The following is a 20,511-nucleotide window of genomic DNA, read 5'->3' on the forward strand; positions in this document are numbered from 1 at the left end:
TACAAGCTTTCACCGGGCAAAAAACACCACCAGCCGTCAGTGCACGCTTTCACTGGGCACAAACACCACCAGCCGTCAGTGCACACTTCCACCAGGCACAACCCACTAAAGGCCAGTGCACGCTTTCCCCAGGCACACACACACACACACCAGCAGCCGTCAGTGCACACGTTCACCAGGCACACACACCACCAGCCATCAGTGCACACTTCACCAGGCACACACACCACCAGCCAGTAGTGCACACTTTCACCAGGCACACACACCACCAGCCAGTAGTGCACACTTTCACCAGGCACACACGCCATCAGTGCATAATTTCTACAGGCACATACACCACAAGCCATCAGTGCATACATCAATTGTTAACGCATCCACAATTAACTATTGTAGCAATCGGAGTATGGCGCACATTACTTTTAAACATATTCATCTAAAGCGCAGCATGCCACCATTGCTACAAAAATAAATTCACATTTTTTTGGCCTACAATTTACAGACTTTTGTTGCAATTGGTGTTGAAATATTTAGCAATGCCAATAGCTCAAACTTAATTAATGCGAGACCTATTGCATTGCAAATGCTTGTCCTTGTAGGAGATTACGGGTTAAACTGCCCAGTGGGTGAGAGGCCAGAGACAGCCTTTCAAATGCAAAAGCCTACATCTTTCTGCTGATAGGCTAACATTAACACTTTTTGGAAAACCAGCAAAAGACTTTAACAGGGCAATCCGAGGTTCAGCAGTGAAATGTGTCTAAATACAAAGAGAAAGAAACAAATGACCCGTCATCCACTCCTGTTTAGTCGCTCTTCATTGATTTGTGTGGTTTAGGGGGCCCACCGAATACACCACTGTGATACGCCGTACTTTGAACAAGTGTACCACATTCCTGTGTGCTGCGCCTACCAAACATTGTTGAGTTATGAATGAATGATCACAAGAAGGAAATGAGTAAGCAAACATTTCCACGCAAAATGGCCTCGCCTTTAGACCAGGACCGTGGGAGGGTGCTTGTTTGTTTGTTATGTATTTACTTATTATTATTGTTTTGCCTCCTTTTTGGAGCAGTGGGCTCTCATGTAAAGTTCGGCATTCAATAGAAGACATTTGACCTCAGCGCCAGCCAGTCAGTTGTGTTCTCTGTTCGTTTTTATGCACTGCTTACATGCAGGACATGGCGGTATTTTATAGTGAGGTAAAATGATATTTTGAAATCCACCATTCTATCAGTTTTTTCCCTGATAATTGGCAGGTGCTTGATGACGGGAAGAAACCACCTACCAATAAACCAGTATGGAGAGGGCTGCGGGCCCCTGTTTCAGAAACAACGCCCCTCCCATGTACCCTTCTCGCTCAGGGCCGAGGGGAGAGTCCTCTGCGTCCTCTAGTAAGGGGAGGGGGGGGGAATGAATCCTCATTTTACGTTATGTGATAACATTTGTAAAGTACAGCAATCTCATGTTAACATCCCTTTCAGAGGGCAAGCAGGGTTTGCTCGGTCCATCCATGGGGTTGTGACCTTTTACTCCAGCTCTCCTGGGGCCTGACCTACTTGAATTCCTGAGTAAGTAAGCCAAGTATTACCCCTTTTAGCCCTTGGCTCTGTGTTAAAGGGGGTGAGCAGTCAAAGGGTCTTCGAGGGGGAGGTAGTTGTAAGTCATTCATAGGCGCAAGACTGAAGGTATAAAAGCAATGGCAATAAGCTGATTGTCCAGTAAAATACTTGCTTTATTAACTAGCATTTGCAATGCAATAGGTCTGGTTTAACTTGGTAACACTGTCGGGCATTGGTTGCTCCTCATTAGCACCAGTTTAATACCAAAAATATAGCCTTAAGCAATAGAAAGGTGACCAGTTCAGCTTTGCAAAGGACCTTTCGCTGGGTAGCAACACATGTCGCTTCTTTTTTTGTAACTTTTGAACTGTTAGAGCTAGAAACAAAGCCAATATTATGCAGCAGATGGATTGGTTGGCAAATGCAGCAAATATAGAATTATGCGAAATTAGCTGTGGCTGCATAATCTCATAATTCCAATGGCCCTGCCTAAGGTTGCCGATTTGGTTCACTGCCCTGATGAGTGTCGAGTTAATTAGTTTGGGCCTGTTATCTTCACATCCTGACTCTTCAACACATCAGTTGCTTGTTTTTATTAGGTCTCGTGGCGTTGACCGCGCGTAAGCGCTGTCTCGCCAGAGACCTTTAGTCAGCAACACAGCTTTCCAGGGGACAGGAGCTGGCCGCGCGCATCTTGAAGAAGGCGATCTGAGCGGGCCACGCGCGCGCGAACGCGCACGCTGTGGCCATTTCCTGTCTCCTGGGAAGCGCAAACACACACGTATGCGCAGACACACAGACACACACACAAGCGCCCATACACGCATACATACAGAGACATCCCCCCGCCCACACACACACACACACACACACCCACACACTCACACACACATACACGTGTTACCATCCTTGTGGGGACTATGTGTGAATACCAGCCTTGTGGGGACTAACCTATCCTAATGTTTTTAAAATACACTAATAACAGAAAAATGTTAAGAAAAAATTCATTATACAGGATCCTGCTTCAAATTTGCAAATATGTTGTTATTTAATGGTGCGCACAGCACCATCTTTGTGGGGACTTGAACACGTGCTACCATCCTTGTGGGGACCTAGTCCGTAACACTATTTGTGATTGAATACAGTCAAAGGTACATGACTAAATGTTTATTTTATCAACAATATACACAAACAACATTATAATCCATTCATATATGAATTGCTACTTTATACTAGGGGTATACATTAAAGACAGATTCTTTTAATGTGCCAGAAAATATCATATCACGCTTAAAGAAAGACCCTTAAAGCTGTATTTAACCTATTTATTAGTGCTTAAAATCTTAAGAGATAAGGGAACAAACACATAAATAAATTAACATATGGAACTTTGGGCTCACTGGTTAGTGCTACATCAACCTCACCTAGAGGAACTCAAATGACTGCTATCAATTTTGACATATTTGTCAAAAACTAGTCTGAAGGAAATAAAATTGTTTCTGATTTTGAATTATCACATTTGAGGTAGTTAACCTTCTCGGACATGAAACCATTGTACAGGTACTGATATATTTACAACTACAGGTCTAAGGCAACAGGAAATTCCAGAGACCGTGCCACTGTTTATAGACCCAGTTCCATTATTTTTGTGACTATTGAGTAACACACCTATGAATCCAGTTTTTCGTTCCGCATATCCCCCCATAAAACACACACACACACACACACACACACACACACACACACACACACACACACACACACACTCACACTCACACTCACACTCACACTCACACTCACACACGTCCCAAGCCCCACTTACCGCATCGGCGGCCTCAGCCGCCACTCCTGACTTCTGCTGCCACCGGTCCTCTCGGCCATCCACTCCGGGCGCGGGCTTCTCGCAAAGACGGAAGTCCCGCCCCACGACAGCCGTGAGCGTGCACATCCCGAAACCAGAAGTTCGGGAGCTTGCACGCTCACGGCTTGTTCTAAACTTCCGGAGTGGTGCATTCCGGTGTGGTGCATAAGCTGTGAGTAACGTTTGTGTAGCAGTGTAAGTGGATTTTGAAATACCAGTATTAATAATTCAAAGGCACATTTGTCCAGCATAAGAACATTTATTTTTAGGCATAACTAACGCGTGTCTGTGTATTTCCCAAGAGTTTTACAAAGGTGATTATAATGCAGACTTACGTCAAAAAATGTGTGCTATTATAATAATTTCAAATATTTCTACAAACAATGAATAGCTGGAGTTTTCTGTTAAATGTGCAAGAACGCTGCAGTTTCTTGGTAAGTGAATGGCCGCTGTTGCACCTTTGCGAAAGACCACAATTTAAGGACAGACACTAAGTTGACAGTAGTAATCCAGGAGGTCACGGTTATGAGGCCGCATACAGCAGAATCAGTTTGCCGTGTTGGCGCTTATTCTCTATGCAGCACAGTGCATTCTTTCAAAGGAGCAGCAAAAGTAAAGTGTGCCATCCCTGCTTACTCTGGTACTTACTCGTGCGACCCAAGTACAATGGTTTAACCAGAAATTTAAAATCACCACCAGATTTAATGGACGGAAAGAATGACCAGATTTGATGTGTGATGTGTTTGTTCTCTTATCCAACTGTCGAATGAGTTCACTGTACACAAAATTAAATTATCTTTCTTTTGAATACTTCACTAGCTAGTGTTGTGTCTTCACGCTCATGGTACAGCTCTTTTGGGAACTGAACAATCTGGAAAGAGGCCTTACTTTCGTTTCTGCTTGTGAGTGGAATAGAAGACTTGACCTGGTCACTAGCAGATATCAAGTCACAGTTCCCTATACTGGACATAGCTTCGAAGTCTATTATTGCTTCCCGTGCTTAGTTTGTAAAAGAATAACTGCTGGGGCCAAAAGGTTTGTTCAGAAGCCCGCGGCCGGCGGCATCGAAGGTCTGGGTGCCGAATCTGAGGATGTGGCGTAACGGCCTGATCTGCCGACTTTACCGCTGGGGAACCAGGTTCGAGCCTCGGTGTCGGATCAACATCCTCTGATTCTGGGCCCTTAATCTCCCTGTGCCTAACAGTCCAGTCCGAACTACAAAAGCCATGTCCTTCCCAGAACGGAATCAAGCATCCGAGGACCGGACCGGTTTCGAGGTAACACCTTATCACACCAATGGAGTCAAGCTGGCCGGGCTGATGAGAGGTGTTGCCTGGAAACCGGTCCGGTCCTCGGATGCTTGATTCCGTTCTGGGAAGGACATGGCTTTTGTAGTTCGGACTGGACTGTTCCCATGGGGCACAGGGTCAGAGCTGATTTGCATATCGCCATTGTCTAACCCGGGGTGGTGTGGAGTGCAAAAAAACGATGGATTTGGGCCCATATCTTTGGACTGGGTTGAGTGTGTGACATTGATCTACATTCGATCCATCACCTGTTGTGTTTGCATATTCCGCCCTAAGTGCGCGGGGGGTGCCCAGACGTGGGTCCCAGGCACTCCACACGACTGGAGTCAAGCTGGCCGGGCTGATGAGAGGGGTTGCCTCGAAACCGGTCCGGTCCTCGGATGCTTGATTCCGTTCTGGGAAGGACATGGCTTTTGTAGTTCGGACTGGACTGTTCCCATGGGGCACAGGGTCAGAGCTGATTTGCATATCGCCATTGTCTAACCCGGGGTGGTGTGGAGTGCAAAAAAACGATGGATTAGGGCCCAGATCTTTGGACTGGGTTGAGTGTGTGACATTGATCCACATTCGGTCCATCACCTGTTGTGTTTGCATATTCCGTCTTTTTACAAGGCAGCTCGTAATAGGCCATAGTTTGTGGAGTTTCTCCACTTCCTGCATATTCTGTTCGGAGAAGCGCAGCAGAAGGCTATAAATTATCAATTAGCAGCTGTCAGGGGCGCCGTAATTGAATCCAGATGGTGGGCGCGCGTGCACCATACTGCATGTGCATTTAGTGTCCGAACTGGATGATGCTGGGCACGCGTGCACTCCAGCCTCTCTTCCTGGGCCTCGGCTCGGCAGAGGTGCGTGCCTCGAAGGCTGCTCGGGAGTCTGCCGGGTCAGGCACAATAAGTTTTTTGTTGAAATCTGCAAGTTATGCAACAGGTTGCGGTTTGCGTGCAAGTACATTAACGGAAAGCGCCACTGGCGCGGAAGCACAAAACAATGATGTGTCTATGAACATAAGTGAAAACAGAGCGGTAAATAATGAGGCAGTGACGTGGTTTCTAGAAAGCAAAATCACTTGTTAGCAGTGTTTAATTAGTGCCATAATAAGTGCCAGGGCCCAAGAAGTTTCTGAGGAGGCCACTGCTGCTTGCCCTACTTCAGACCACTGCCAGTGATTCCAAATACGAGAACCAACGGCACCTACTATCCAGTGTAGGACTTAAAAAAACAAATGAGTATACCCAGTCATGCATCTGCTCAGAGTGGTGAGTGCGTAGAGTGGTGAGTGCGTAGAGTGGTGAGTGCGTAGAGTGGTGAGTGCGTAGAGTGGTGAGTGCGTAGAGTGGTGAGTGCGTAGAGTGGTGAGTGCGTAGAGTGGTGAGTGCCTGTTCCAGAGAGAGCAGGGAATGCTTGTGCGCTTACACGGTGCACTGACACACAAGAGCTAAAACAAAGAACAGCTGAACACGTGGGAGCTTCATTGAGGCAGCTGGCCCTCTGTGAAGGGAGCAGCAAGGAGGGGATGCCTCAACCAATCAAGCGCAGCTACTCACAACCTACTGTACGATTACAACACAGGCCGAAGGGCAGAGCTAGGTCTTTTCGCATTACGCAGGGTGAGCAGTGTGCGAGTGTGTGGGGTGAGCAGTGTGTGAGCTTGCAGGGTGCACCTCCACAAAACTCACGCTATATACGGCTGAAAAATAGCACTAGGCGACGATAATGAAATTCAACAGTATTGCGTAAGCATGGCTTACATTACAAACAAAGTCTTGCAGTTGCCCATTGTAAATGACAATGCCATTTATTTAACGATTAAGCTATTGGGAATGTAAATGACAATGCCATTTATTTATGATTTAAAGAAATGTCATGAGCAATGCCAATAGCTCTACCTTTAATGATGCCGAGACCATTGCATTGTAAATGCTTGTTGAGTAAGGGAGCTTCCCCCCTGTCACATTACATATTTAATTTGCTGTTTGTTGGTTCAGCTGAAAAACAGCTATAGAAATGAAAAATCCAGTGCTGGAGAGAAAGGGCGTAGAAGAGCTATAGTTAGTGACATTCTTGTATCCTGCGACTGATTGATAAAAGTTCACCCACCCTTTGCCTGAAGGTTTGAAGTAATTGATCAGATTTGTTTGCTTGAAGCCCTTTACCAGTCCTAAAAAAAGTGGTGTCCAATCTCCTCTACTTGAAAAGATGTGAGGATTTGTCAGACCCTGTTGTGGGCCGCCTTTCCCTTGGTGACCTTTTTCAACACTTGTCAAAGCCCTCTACTTGACAGTCTCATGGAGAAGCCAATGAAGTAACATTTTTGGTGAAACTCTGAGAGTGAAAATTTCCTCTGTTTAAGAACCAAACACTCCCTTGCTTACTCCAAATGGAGTGAGCACAACTTTAGTGCTGTTGCAAGATTTACTGACACAGCAAAATGATGGCCTGCAAGAGAGAATTGAGATCTGAGAACTTTTAAGCTAAAATATAAACGTGTTAACTGGGCCAAATCGCTGTCACAAGGAATGTTTCCTTTGTTGTTCGTTGAGACCACTCCACCCTTTAAGACTGACTTCTTCCTCTTAGTTCTTCCTCACCTGTAGGTATCATGTAGGTATCTTAAAAATGTAGCTTACTTAGATTGGTCTCCTGTTGTTGAATACTTGTGGACTAACAATGCGGTCTTCAGGATCATTGGTCACGTTTTATGAATGGTATGGCTTACCTATAGTTATTGTGTCAGCAGCATAACATTGATGCTAGAGAGAGAGAGACACAAATTAGAGATGTTATTGTAATTGTTTTGTTTTATTTTTTTCAGAAATTGCAGTTCCAGAGACTCCAGAGTCAAAAATGCTTAATAATTCAGTTCTCATTAAAGAAAAGCAAGTTAATTTTCCAGAAGTAGACTCTGAAGGAGAGTATGTTGCACCTGAAACGTTCTCTGATGAAGAATTCCAAAGTTCAGCAAAGGGGGACAAAGAGATTAAAATGTAAGTAACTTTAGTAAATTAAAAAATTCCTTCCCACTCTCATGATCTCACAAGATAGACACATTATTCTGATACTTTAGCTTCTGAAAAACATTGCTTTTAACCTCCTCACCAAACCTTTGCTGCAAACCTTTATGAATTTCCTGGTTCCATCTTATCTCTCTGTTTCTTATTTCTACTATTGTTGTGTCATGCGCCATTGCTGCCTGCTTGTACAATTTAACCTCCTGCTAGGTCTTGTCGTGATGTTGACTGCATTCCATTCATGTTAAAACTATTAATTTAACCCATATTCTCTACTCTTTCGCCTCATCAGTCATAAATGACCTGTGCAGTCTATGGTCTGTAACTTTCTCAGTTAGTCTGTGCTGATGAGCATCAGCCTTGTTCAGAATACTAGGATGAATGGTAACTCACTCTATCCGTCAATCTCCAATTCACTCATGTTACTCTATAGAATGTTATAGTTATAGTTCAATTTTAGCCCACCCCCCTCATAACATTGCACACCTCTCTCCGCTCTTATTGAAGGTGTGGTTGAGACCTTGTCGGGGGCCTGCAGTCTGTGTCCTCTCACTCTACCAACACTACTTGCTACCTGAAATGGAGAAACCTCATGTCACCCCAGAACCATCTTCCTGCACCAGAAATGTCTAACATTGTGCATAGCTGAAGTCGATACTGTAACATCTCAAGATGATGCTGTCCTAAAGATTCTTTAGGAATAACCCTGCTCCCATGAAACACTAGACATTGTTTCCCAGACTTTTTAAAAATAAATTGTCTTGTTTGCATGAAACCCCAGTACTTCAGAATAACAATCTTAATATGTACACCCAATATTGTGGTATTGCCATATTTGTTGCATAGAATATTTAATATTTATGTCTTTCTCTTGTCATTATTACTACAACATTTACAGCTGGTCTGTGACACAAATGTATCCGTAATTAGAACAATGCAAATTAAAACGATTGCATGATATTAAATAGTATTTACAAACTCTTCCAAAGTAATCTTCAAGTAGAAATCTTCAGTATAAGGTCAACTAGTATATTACCTTTGGCTATCTTTAGTAGCGCAAACATTTATGACAGTCAATTAGTGATTCATTATTATAATTACAACTTTTCATATTAAATTGCAGAATTTTCTATTAGGTTTCAAATAATATTTTCCTTAATTATTGGGCCTGGATAAACGTTATATAACGTAAACTTATTGCTTAATGTTGCCTCTAGTGGACCAGGGTTTCTATTGCTTTTAGGTTCACACTATACAGTGAACACTTGTGGCTTAACAGTGCCTCAAACTGTATGGGCTTCTATTGTTGCTTGGTGAAATCTATATGGGTTTGCTGGTGGCACATCAGTGCCTCCAGAGTGTGGGCTACTGTTTCTCCTTGGTGAGCTCCTTGATGACCTAACAGTGCCTTCAGTGGTTGGCTACAGTGTTCCTGTGTAGCGTCCAAGCAAAAACACCATTGGGAAGCTCTTTCTTATCCAGACATGCAAGCCTCGAAGTATGCTTCCTTGGAAAATCATCCAGATCCAGTTTGACTTCAGAACAGCAATAAATACCTGAATTGCTCCTCAAATCTGACACTATTGACCTTTAAGTAATACAGGATTGTATCTGCTACCATTGCGTTCCACTTAATGCCTAAGCCACTGCTACTTGCAAAGTCTGGAGCACAGTTTCTGGGCATCACACGCAACACCTGAACTCAACATTAATAGATGACACTGCAACCAACTTTTTTTCCTCATTCATGCACTAGAAGATTGGTTAACTACCTACTCAACCAATTGGGGAGGGCTCTGGGACCTCAATGAAAGCGAGTAAGGTGTTACCAAAATCTCACAATCTGATAATTATGTTTGTGTGTCTGGAAATATAATGTCTACACACTTTTCATAGAGTTTGCTCACTATACTCACTGTTGCTTATAAGTGAAAGTTGGAGTCGAGGGATTTCCTGTCCAAGGTTCTGACACTTTTGGAACCAGTGGGTAAATTGCTGCTTTTCACATCACTTTTATTAAAATATACTAGATAAAGTCATTGCTTTTAGACCAGTTCTAAAAGGAAGCTCAAAAAACAATTCAGATCCTAAAGCTCTGCCATACTGGCTTGAGTAATTATTCATTTGCCGCAGAAAAAAATCTGTGCACCATGCAAAGCATTACCTACCTTTGAATTTGCTTTTGTATAGTGCATTTACGCAGAGACAAACCATATATGTGCAGATACTGATGCTTGCACACATCCTCCATCACCCTCCCAGTAGACTTGCAGGTAAAAGAAGAAGCCCAGATCATCTTCCCGAAGCAAGATTCTGGTCTGCTCTTCATCGGGGTCGGCGTTGAGAATACCTCCATCGGCGAAGAAAACGTAGGCTACAATCCCATCGACGGCGGGCTCACCGTCAAGAGAACATCGGTCGTTGTCGAAGACTTCCAGACATAGAGGTACTTAATCAGCGACGAACCCTCCGCCACTGTCAACCAGTTGATGGTCTGCGTCGAGGAGTCGCTCTCCATTGGTGCGGGATCGCCCAACGTCGAGACACCGCTCTTTGTTGTCTCTTTCGGTACAGCGTTCGACGTTGAGAGACAGTCCGCTGTTGCTGTCATCCAGGCGGTGGTCAACATCAAGGAATAGATCGTCGACGAGAAAAGATTCAACATCAAAGCAGATCCCTCCTTCACAGTCAAGACGTTCGACGTCGAGAGGGAATACGATGTCAAGACCAGATCTGACGTTGAGATGGTCTTCGTTGCAGTCCACAAGACGGCGCTCAACGTCGAGACATGAATCGATGATGTCGAGGGGTTTCTCGACATTGAGAAAGATTTCTCCATCACCTTCCCCACGTATGACTTCGAGACTTGGTACTCCGTTGGGTACTCCTCTTCCAATGTCGAAGCACAATTCTCTGTCGACGGGATATCCGTCGACATCAAAACACACACGATCTGACGTAGAGGCAGATTTTTCCTTTGTTGGGCTCGCAGATCTTAGTGGCTCACAGTCGCTCAACGACGAGGCGTTCACATTTATCGACTTCTTCACACAATTCGACATCGTGGAGACGCCACTCCACATCAAAAGACCTCTCGGAACCCTCTGTGTCGGCAGTAGGATCCCCTCAAGTCATCTTGATGTCTCGAAGCTCATTTTCTCAGTCTCCAGAACGGCAGGTACAAAAATCCCTCCCGCAGACGACAGCTACGCAACCAGGGTAAGAACACGGATCTCCCTCTGTTAACCTCTTTCCCAGGTGGCTTCTCCCCGGTACATCATTGGCAGAAAGAGCCTTAAACACAGGTTCAACAGCCATTGGACTATTCAAGCCCTCTGCACAGATCCCCTCTGGCTCGACTGGTGCAGGCAGCTGGCCAATCACCCACCACACCACCCATCATAGGAGAGGAAGTTCACCCTCCTGGTGGTCCTCCTCGACACACTTCTCCAAGAGGGATTTTTTCCCCACTCCTACGGCCACAGTGTCACATGTTAATGACATCAACACTTTCCATGATGTCCTAGCCAGAGGAGCACAAAAACTAAACATAGAGATGTCTGCACCCCAGACATCTGCATCTGTTATATTTGAGACATTGCATCAGAGGTCCTCATCGAGGCCTTTGCTTCCACTGGTTCCTGGTCTTTTACAACCAGTCATGGGTGTTTTCCTTACTCCAGCTGTAATAAGCATTTACAATGCAATAGGTCTCGCATTTACTTGATTTTGAGCTTTTGGCATTGTAAATGGCAATGCCTTTTATAATATTGAAAGGCATTGTCAAAATTCAAAACCAATTGCAAAGGTGCTCAATTTCCATTAAAAACACGGTAGTTTTTAGAAGTGGCATCTTAAAATCAGGCAAAATGTTTTTTTTGCATTTTATGCTTTAAGGATAGTTAATGTTCCTTCCGACAGCAACTGTGCATAAATGCAATGTAGTGATCTGTCTGGCACACGTTCTATGCAGCAGGCACATTAACCATCTGCACTACTTCATGATAGGTAAAACTGTCCCTAGACAAAACGCTTATCTGGCCCCAGCAAGAACATTATTCACAAGAGTTATCTTGACATTTAATTTGCTTTTTGAAGACTCCAGGAGATTGACAAGAAATATAGCAGAAGATGGTTTTATTCCAGAGTAGTCAATCCAAGAAAGGGGACTATGGCCTTTTTAAGGTCCAGCATACATGCCTAGACAATAGCAATATCAATAAGGCAACTAAAGCTGTGTCAAAGGCCAGACTTCACCAGTTAATAGTTAGCTTGGCAGGATTACGTTACTGATCAGCGTAATGGATATGGGAACTAAGGGGTTCTGCTGATCGAATTAGTAAATTACGTTCTGTTTTTTTGCAAACAAGTCAAGCAAGTATCATCACAACAGAGCAAGAGTTATTTGCAGTCGTTCAATAGTGATGAAGTAGGCAATCATTTAAACAATGCACATCTGTGAAACGCCATCGTAGATTGTCTACCGCTAGTGTAGTGAGATCGCTTAAATAGATAACATTACTGCTGCAAAGGAGGTTGATCTTTCATCAATCTGAGGCACCGAACACAGCTGCTCGAGGGGAAATTATAGGTGTTCTCGGAGTAGTCACTATAAATAGGCTGAAAGTCCGCACACTAGCAAGAGCAGGGAGTAGCCGCATCTAGAGATGCAAGGAAAAATATGTATGCATCTGAAAACCGCACAAAGTAGGAGCAGAGTATTGCAGGACAGAAAAAGAACTGCCAGTTCCTAGACATTATCCATTCTGAAATATAGCTGGCTGCTTTCCGGGACAATCGACAAACGCGGGTGATGCGCGCGCCACAGCGAGATCTCTGGTTTCAATAATCATGCCCGTGTCTGGGCACGATAATTGAAACCACATGCCGGCCGTGCGGGTAACCAACACTAATAGGCCATGGGCGGAGCAATGTGCCCGCCTTTGGCCAATTGCGTGCTGTCTTTGTTAATAAGCAAACAAAACAGGTGATGGACAGAATGTGGATCAATGTCACACACTCACCCCAGTCCAAAGATCTGGGCCCAAATCCATCGTTTTTTTTGCACTCCACACCACCCTGGGTTAGACAATGGCGATATGCAAATCAGCTCTGACCCTGTGCCCCATGGGAACAGTTCAGTCCGAACTACAAAAGCCATGTCCTTCCCAGAACGGAAGCAAGCATCCGAGGACCGGACCGGTTTCGAGGTAACACCTCATCAGCCCGGCTAGCTTGACTCCAGTGGTGTGGAGTGCCTGGGACCCACGTCTGGGCATCCCCAGCGCACTTAGGGCAGTTACCTCGAAACCGGTTCGGTCCTCGGATGCTTGATTCCGGTCTGGGAAAGATATGGCTGTTGTAGTTCGGACTGGACTGTTCCCATGGGGCACAGGGTCAGAGCTGATTTGCATAAAGCCATTATCTGACCCAGGGTGGTGTGGAGTGCAAAAAACGATGGATTTAGGCCCAGATCCTTGTACTGGGGTGAATGTAAGACATTGATCTACATTCTGTCCATCAAATTGTTTTTTGTAATTGTCTTTGTTAATAAGACGCACGGAAAGGCCAATAGCATGGGCCAAAACAAAAAGCACATGCCTGAGTATGTGCGATTCTTAGGTTCGTTTTCAAAGCCCCCTACATAAAGTATTCGCCAGAACAGCCCATGCGCGCTGTTACAGGCTCGACCTAAAAACGGCACCAGCAAGGAGCTTAAAGAAATACAGACCAGCAGAACAAGATCCCCTGTTTCTCAAGTCAGATCCTCCACCGGACTCGGTGATTATTGCGGCTGCAAGGAAGACCCATGCCGTGGGTCATCAACAGTCCCTCCGGACAAGGAGAGCAGAGCCCAAGATTCTTGGGGGAGAAAAGTTTGCGGGTCTGCAGCAGCCTCTTTGAACTTTTCCAGTGCGGCTGTTCTGTTGAGCTATTATGATCGAGCGTTGTGGGACTCTCTAGAACGCTCCAAAGAAAGACTGCCCAAAGAAGACCCGCAAGACTTTGGGGAGATTCTCCAAGAGGGAGCCCTCCTGGCCAACCAAGTGATTAGTGCAGGAGCTGATGGGGCTTCTTTAGCTGTTCATTCATATTCACATTTGGAATGCTCAAGAAGGTCCTCTTGGTTGCGCCTTACAGCTTTGAACTGGAGGCCCAACAACGCATCCTAAGTGTGACTTTCTCTGGTAATTCAGTGTTCTGTTCTCACACTAGCAAGGAGATGGCCATGATGAAGTCTGAACTGGACACGCTCAAAGCTGTTGGTTCAGAGAAAGAGTTACAGGCGTTAGAGGCCTTAAGATCGTAGGGCATTCAATCAGAGGTTTCAAGCCCCTCAATGGTCCAATAGGCAGTATCATCAGACCAAATCTCACTATCAGAGACGTCGCCCTTCCAGAGGTAGAGGAGCACCCTGACAGTCCTCAACTGCTAAGAACACCGGCAAGCAATGAAAGTTCACTTCCTCTGTCGCTGTCACACACTCCAGTGGGAGGAAGTATTTCCGGACATGTAAAAGAGTTGTGCGAAATAACAAACTATCAGTGGGTGCTGAATATACTACAGAATGGTTATGCACTACGTTTTTGTGTTCCCCTGAAGTGCATCCCCCCAGGGAAGTCACGAGTTTACCAACTACCACTGTTACTTCGGGAGGTATCCACGTTCTTACAAAAATTGGCTATCGAAAATTTTCCCTCATCACAATGAGGAAAAAGGGTACACTTCAGGTACTTCCTGGTACAAAAGAAGGGTCAAAAAGAGAGTTTCAGACTTATCCTGGATCTACGTTTACTAAAAAAAAACGCATCCAAAAAGGTTTCGCATGCTGGCGCCAGGGCCGGTCCTAGGATATGTGGGGCCCCGGGCAGAATAGGAACATGTGAGGCCCCTAAGCAGAGACCACGCGGAATCTGATCGGGCCGGCTAAAGAGGTTTTTTTTTTTTTTTTTTATAATTAAAATTAAACCAAACTGCACACCCTCGTCTGGGTTTTGTCAATGGTTGTTAGCTGTTTAAGCTAAATGAGCAACAACAATAAATTATTTTCCTTTCACCTTGTTGCGTTGACCAATAAGTAGCTCTTTCACACACATTAGCATAGAATCACAACTGGAATGCAGGACCATTGCTCTTTGTGCTCTGCAGAGAGGCCATATTTTGAATGATCATGTAATCTGAACACCTTTTTGACCCACAGACAGGCATAATGTGAAAGTTGTACTGCCTTCATCCTCAACTCCGAAGTGCTCAACTGTAGTCTGTTATAAAAACCTGGAGGCAACAGTACCAAGGGTGCATCATCCAAGAGTAATATGCTGTGAAATGAAATACAGTAACACACATGCTGAAAATAGCTAGCACTCTTGAGGAAAGCAAGATTAATTAAAGCATGTGAAATATGAACCGGAACAAAATCACTGCTTTGTTTTACCCTAACATCAGGACCACTGGAATTATGTGGCAGGGTGAGTAAATTATGCGGCATGAAAATGCAAATTATGTGGCATAATCCGGCACATTTTGAAATAGTATTACTTCATTTTTTTGCCATTTTTAAACTTGGTAACACTGTTTGGGAACCGGTTGCACCCCATTAGTACCAATTTAACACCCAAATTTAGCCGTGAGAAATAGGAAGTTGACTATTCCAGCTTTTCAAAGGGCCTTCCCACATGCGCAAGACGTGTTGCTTCATTTTTAGTAACTTTAGAACTGTTTGAGATAGAAAGCAATTTTTTTGTTAAACTCTGTATATTATGCAGCAGATGATGGATTATGTGGCAAATGCGTCAAATTCATAATTGTGCAGAAATCGCTGCACAATCGCATTATTCCAGTGGCCCTGCCTAAGATGCAGCATCAGACTGGGAAAGAAAATAGGCCCCAGTACCAAAATAAAAGGGGCCCCCATTAGTGAGTTAATTAGCTAGAAAAGTGTCTCATGTTTGCAAACTAGGGCAGTTTTAAACGTGTAAAGACTTGCTGTATAAGTTTTTTGTAAGGTATGAAAGACTGCAATGATTTTAGTTTTCTGCAGGCAATAAAAGCTTTAATATCATGAAAATCAACAGTAAAAACTGGCTCACCTGACCATAAAGCAGGTCAACAACTAGCCAAAAAAACAGCCAACATACTGACCTGACAGCAGGGTTTTAAGTGGGATGAAAAAGCTAGGGGGGTCTTTCACAGGGGCATGGCTAATGTAGTTAAGGGAGTGGCTTAAAAACATGTAAGCTATATAAATCTGTACTTAGCATAGTGTGCCGTCCAACTGGTATTTTGCTGCTTCTGTCATTGCTTCCAGATAAATATTACAACAAGTCAAATTACACCTATAACATGCCAGTACTATTGGCCTTGTCAGTGATTATCAGTTGCATATGATAAATAAGCAGCATCTATGGCTTCCTTGTATATAATATCGAAAAGGCTCCAGTTCTGACATGATGAGACTGTGAAAGAATTATAACGAGTGTTGTTGAAGTTGCATTAAAGGCAGCAGAGAGTTGTGCTGCTGCAGAGTTAAGATTTGTGTTTTCACTCTGATGGTGACTGCAAAAATGGAGAGCGACCCGTCTCATCACCTGCTTTTCTGAACTTTCATTTGTTTTGCAGACACTAGAATAATGGTTTTGCAGGAAAAGTTAAGGCCCCTTTTCAATGTCAATATTAATTTAATACCAGGTCTAAGACTCGAGTAACCCAGCAGACGTTAAACTCTGCTCCATCCACTTTTGCATGCTGACACTGCTCCTCTGCATGCTCCTCTTGTCTCGTTGCCATACTCACACCTATCTGCTCCACCCCACCCCTGTTATTCACTCCCTGCTCCCTTTCCACTTGTCCTAGGTGAGGATTTTCCATTGTGATGCGCCGCCATTCTTTTGCTCTGCGCCCAGCAGGATATTCTGCCTTTCATTCATACAGGGGCAGGGCGTACTTCCCAGGCAAGGGCACTTTAATTAACTTTCTAATCACTGTCATCGACATGCAGATGCAGCCATTAGGCCCACAGAGACACGACTGCAGGGGAGAGTGATAAAAAAAGAAATGTAATCTCTTGGGGGGCCCCCTGGGCCTCCGAACTCTGGAGTCATTAACGGCGCGAGGCCCCAAGGCTGCCAGCAGGCGCGGGGCCCTGGGCGGTTGCCCATGCTGCCCATGCCTAGCGCCGACCCTGGCTGGCGCGCCATCAAATATATCCACATCTTCAAAAAGGAGATTGGATGTGCTCAATAGATCTCCAGGACGCTTACCTCCATGTCCCGATTGCTCCTGGGCACAGAAAGTTTCTATGCTTCTTAGTAGGCACAAAATATTATCAGTACAAAGTCCTACGGTTCGGCCTGAAAGCTGCACCTCGAGTGTTCACAAAATGCATGGCGGTGGTAGCAGAGGCATTACGTCGACAAGGTCTGTTCATCTACCCATATCTCGACTACTGCCTTCTGAAGGGTTCATCTCCTCAAATGGTAAAAGACCATTATTAAATATACCTGAACTTACTGTGTCTCCTGGGCCTTCATGTGAACATGGAAAAGTCAATCCATCAGCCCATGCAAAGAATTCAATATCTAGGGGCTACTCTGGACTCCAACGTAGGAAAAGTGTTTCCTTCGGAGGAGAGACTGTTCTCAATCAGCAGAAGTGCAATCTCCTTCAAGTTCAGCAGCCCTCAGTTCGACAAGTTGCATCACTTCTGGGGTTGATGGCATCTTGCATTTTTCTGGTCCCCAACTCCATGAGACCTCTTAAACAGGATTAAGGGGACAAATGGGATCAAACGTCAGCACGATGTGAAGACAGGATTCTTCTCTCCCAGGCTGTGGAAGCATCCATTCCCTGGTGGACTCATCAAAGAAATTTCTTAGCAGGAATACCTTTCCACCAGCCGCCGACTACACAAATCCTGATCACAGACGCCTCTCTCCAGGGTTGGGGAGCACACATGGGTCTTCTACAGACTCCGGGCAGGTGGTCGAACAAAGAACAATCGTATCATATAAATATGCTGGAACTGCAGGCAGTACATCTAGCCCTCAAAGCTTTCTAACAGTCGATACAATCAAAGTCGATGTTAGTGCAAACTGACAACACAGCCACCATGTATTATCTAAACAAGCCAGTGGGAACTTACTCTCGCCCTCTGTCCCTGGAGGCGCAGGTGATCTATCAATGGCTTCTGGCCAGACAACTCTTTCGCAACGGTTCATCTACCAGGGGAGCAGAATTCACACGAGGATTCCCTGAGCCGCCACTTCGAAGATCAGCAAGACTGGGTATTAAACGAGGAAGTGGTGGCGAATATTTTTCTAAAATGGGGTCGTCCAGCAGTCGATCTCTTCGCAGATGAATCAAACAAAAAATGCCACGCCTTTGCATCAAGGTTTTACTGATAAGGATCGATAGGAAATGCCCTTTTGATTAACTGATCAGAAACTTTTCTTTGCGCTTTTACGCCTCTTACTCTCATCCTGAAGGTGATAACCATACTCGCACGCTCCAGGCCGAGATTGATTCTCATACCACCGGACTGGCCGCGGCAGTGGTGGAACCCGGACCTGCGCCACCTCTGAGTGTTCACACAGGAGGCTTCCATGCAGACCCGAATTTCTGTCCAAAATGAACGGGAGGATTCATCATCCCAACCTTACTTCACTGAAATTATCAGCTTGGCTCCTGAGGTCCTCCAGTACGGCCACTTTATTCTCCCTCAGGACTGTATGAAGATTTTGAGGGAATCGTAAAGACCTTCCACAAGAATTCCGATTCTTTTAATTGGTGAGAGTTTATTTGTGGTTTGTTTATGTAATGGGTTTCAACCTACCAGGGGCAAAAGCAGGTCATTTTACTGTATCTCCTGCATTTGGCAAAATCAGGTCTTAAATATACTTCCATTAAAGTTCACCTGGCTGCCTTTACGGCCTACAGAAAGGCTCCTAATCAACGTTTTTTCTTCCAGCTCCAGGTGGTTAAGGATTTCCTTCAGGGTTTAAAGAAAGTTTCCCCCCCCCCTGACCGACCTCCTTCTCCTCCTTGAGAGTTGAACCTGGTTCTCTCCAAACTGATGGGTCCTCCTTTTGAACCTATTCATAAGGCTATCCTTCAGCACCTTACATGGAAAGCCGTGTTCTTGGTGGCTATTACCTGAGCTCGTAGAGTAAGCTAGATTCAGGCTCTCTGTCCCAAAGAACCCTTATGGATTTCCATCACAACATGGTAGTGTTGAGCACTCACCCCTCCTTCCTTCCAAAGGTGGTATCGGTTTTCCATGTCAACCATGCGATCTCTATGCCCTCTTTCTTTCCCAATCCATCCACACCAGCAGAAAGGTCTCTCCATTCCCTAGACCTTAAGAGAGTTTTAAAATTCTATTTTGATAAAACTAAGACAATTAGAACATCTGATCAGCTGTTTCTCAACTATGGTGCCATCAAGACAGGTTTCCCAGCCTCCAAGCGTTCAATCTCCAGATGGATAGTGTCTTGCATCAAGCTGGATTATCAATTGCAAATAAACCCCTTCTGGTATCTCCTAAAGTACACTCCACGAGGGGAAAAGCAGCTACAGTGGCTTTTTTACACAATGTACTGATGGCCGATTTCTGCAATGCAGCGACTTGAAAATCAGTCCATACTTTTACAAGACACCATTGTCTCGCCTCTGATTCCAGAGCAGATACTCAAGGAGGCCAAGCCTCCTTGATGTATTTGTTTCAATGTTAGTTTTTTTAATGGTATTCTTTGATGTTACTGTCATTTATGGTTCTCATTTGTCCGCAGGAAGAGGGGATGGGCTTGGTACTCGATTCAAGTGCTTATGACTATTGATGAGGATCCCCTGTAAGAGAACATTGAGTTACTTACCTGTAATCCTAGTTCTCTTCCAGGGGTATCCTCATCAAAGTCATAAGCAACCCACCCACATCCCCGGGCAAATTAACCAAAATTGCTTATCTCTTTGTGTCTTCACCTCCGGGTCCCCGCAAAGAACAACTGACCTACCTGTCACCCTGAGGCATGATAGGAAGCTAGGGGTCATGGCTGCATTAAAGGCACGGTGCCAGTTTTTGTTTTCACTGTATTGGCTTTCAGCTTTCTATGCTAATTAAGTTACAATGCAGCCTATGAGCTAGCAATGCCTGCATCTTTTCTCTTTGCAGGGATATGCTTTCTGCTGTACATTAAAGGCAGTTCAAGTGTCCTTTGGTTTCCCTGCTTTATTTGGATATATGCAAAGATAATATTTACAGCTTTCCTTAGCCTTTTATGTTTAGAAGGCTACATTGGTTGTTTAAAAAAAATAATATATATATATATATATATTATATAGATATATATATATATATATATATATATATATTATAGATTCATACATACCTCTGCACCTTTCAAACAACTGGACACTCTTAGGTGGGTGCCGCTTACACGGTGGTGCCCAGTGTCAATATCCTGCTCCAAAACATACTCTCCCAGCCGGGAAGGAAGTAGCAGCACTCGCGGGATTGTTATCAGATGTTAGTTTATTTTCAACTAACATCTGATAACAATCCCGCGAGTGCTGCTACTTCCTTCCCGGCTGAGAGTGTGTGTTTTGGATATATATATATATATATATATATATATATATATATATATATATATATATATATATATATATATATATATATATATATTGTATGAACTCGTGAGAGTGAATGCTGCAAAATGATGTATGCGGCATGACTGTGTCTAGTCTAGAAGTACTACTTTTGAAAGTTGGCATATTTGTGTAAG

The 20,511-nt window shown here is 44.4% G+C and overlaps 1 protein-coding gene across 1 annotated transcript in view; it reads left to right on the forward strand.

Annotated features, from left to right (window-relative positions):
- The window catches only part of SMARCAD1 (SNF2 related chromatin remodeling ATPase with DExD box 1), an 833,806-nt gene that overhangs the window by 157,285 nt on the left and 656,010 nt on the right, over window positions 1-20,511 (forward strand). The window contains exon 3 of the mRNA XM_086961941.1: window positions 7,537-7,708. Coding sequence (XP_086818067.1) covers window positions 7,537-7,708 — 172 coding nt within the window. The remainder of the gene's footprint in view (window positions 1-7,536; window positions 7,709-20,511) is intronic.

This window comes from Lissotriton vulgaris, chromosome 3_1 (genome assembly GCF_964263255.1).
Source record: "Lissotriton vulgaris chromosome 3_1, aLisVul1.2, whole genome shotgun sequence".
NCBI lineage: Eukaryota > Metazoa > Chordata > Amphibia > Caudata > Salamandridae > Lissotriton > Lissotriton vulgaris.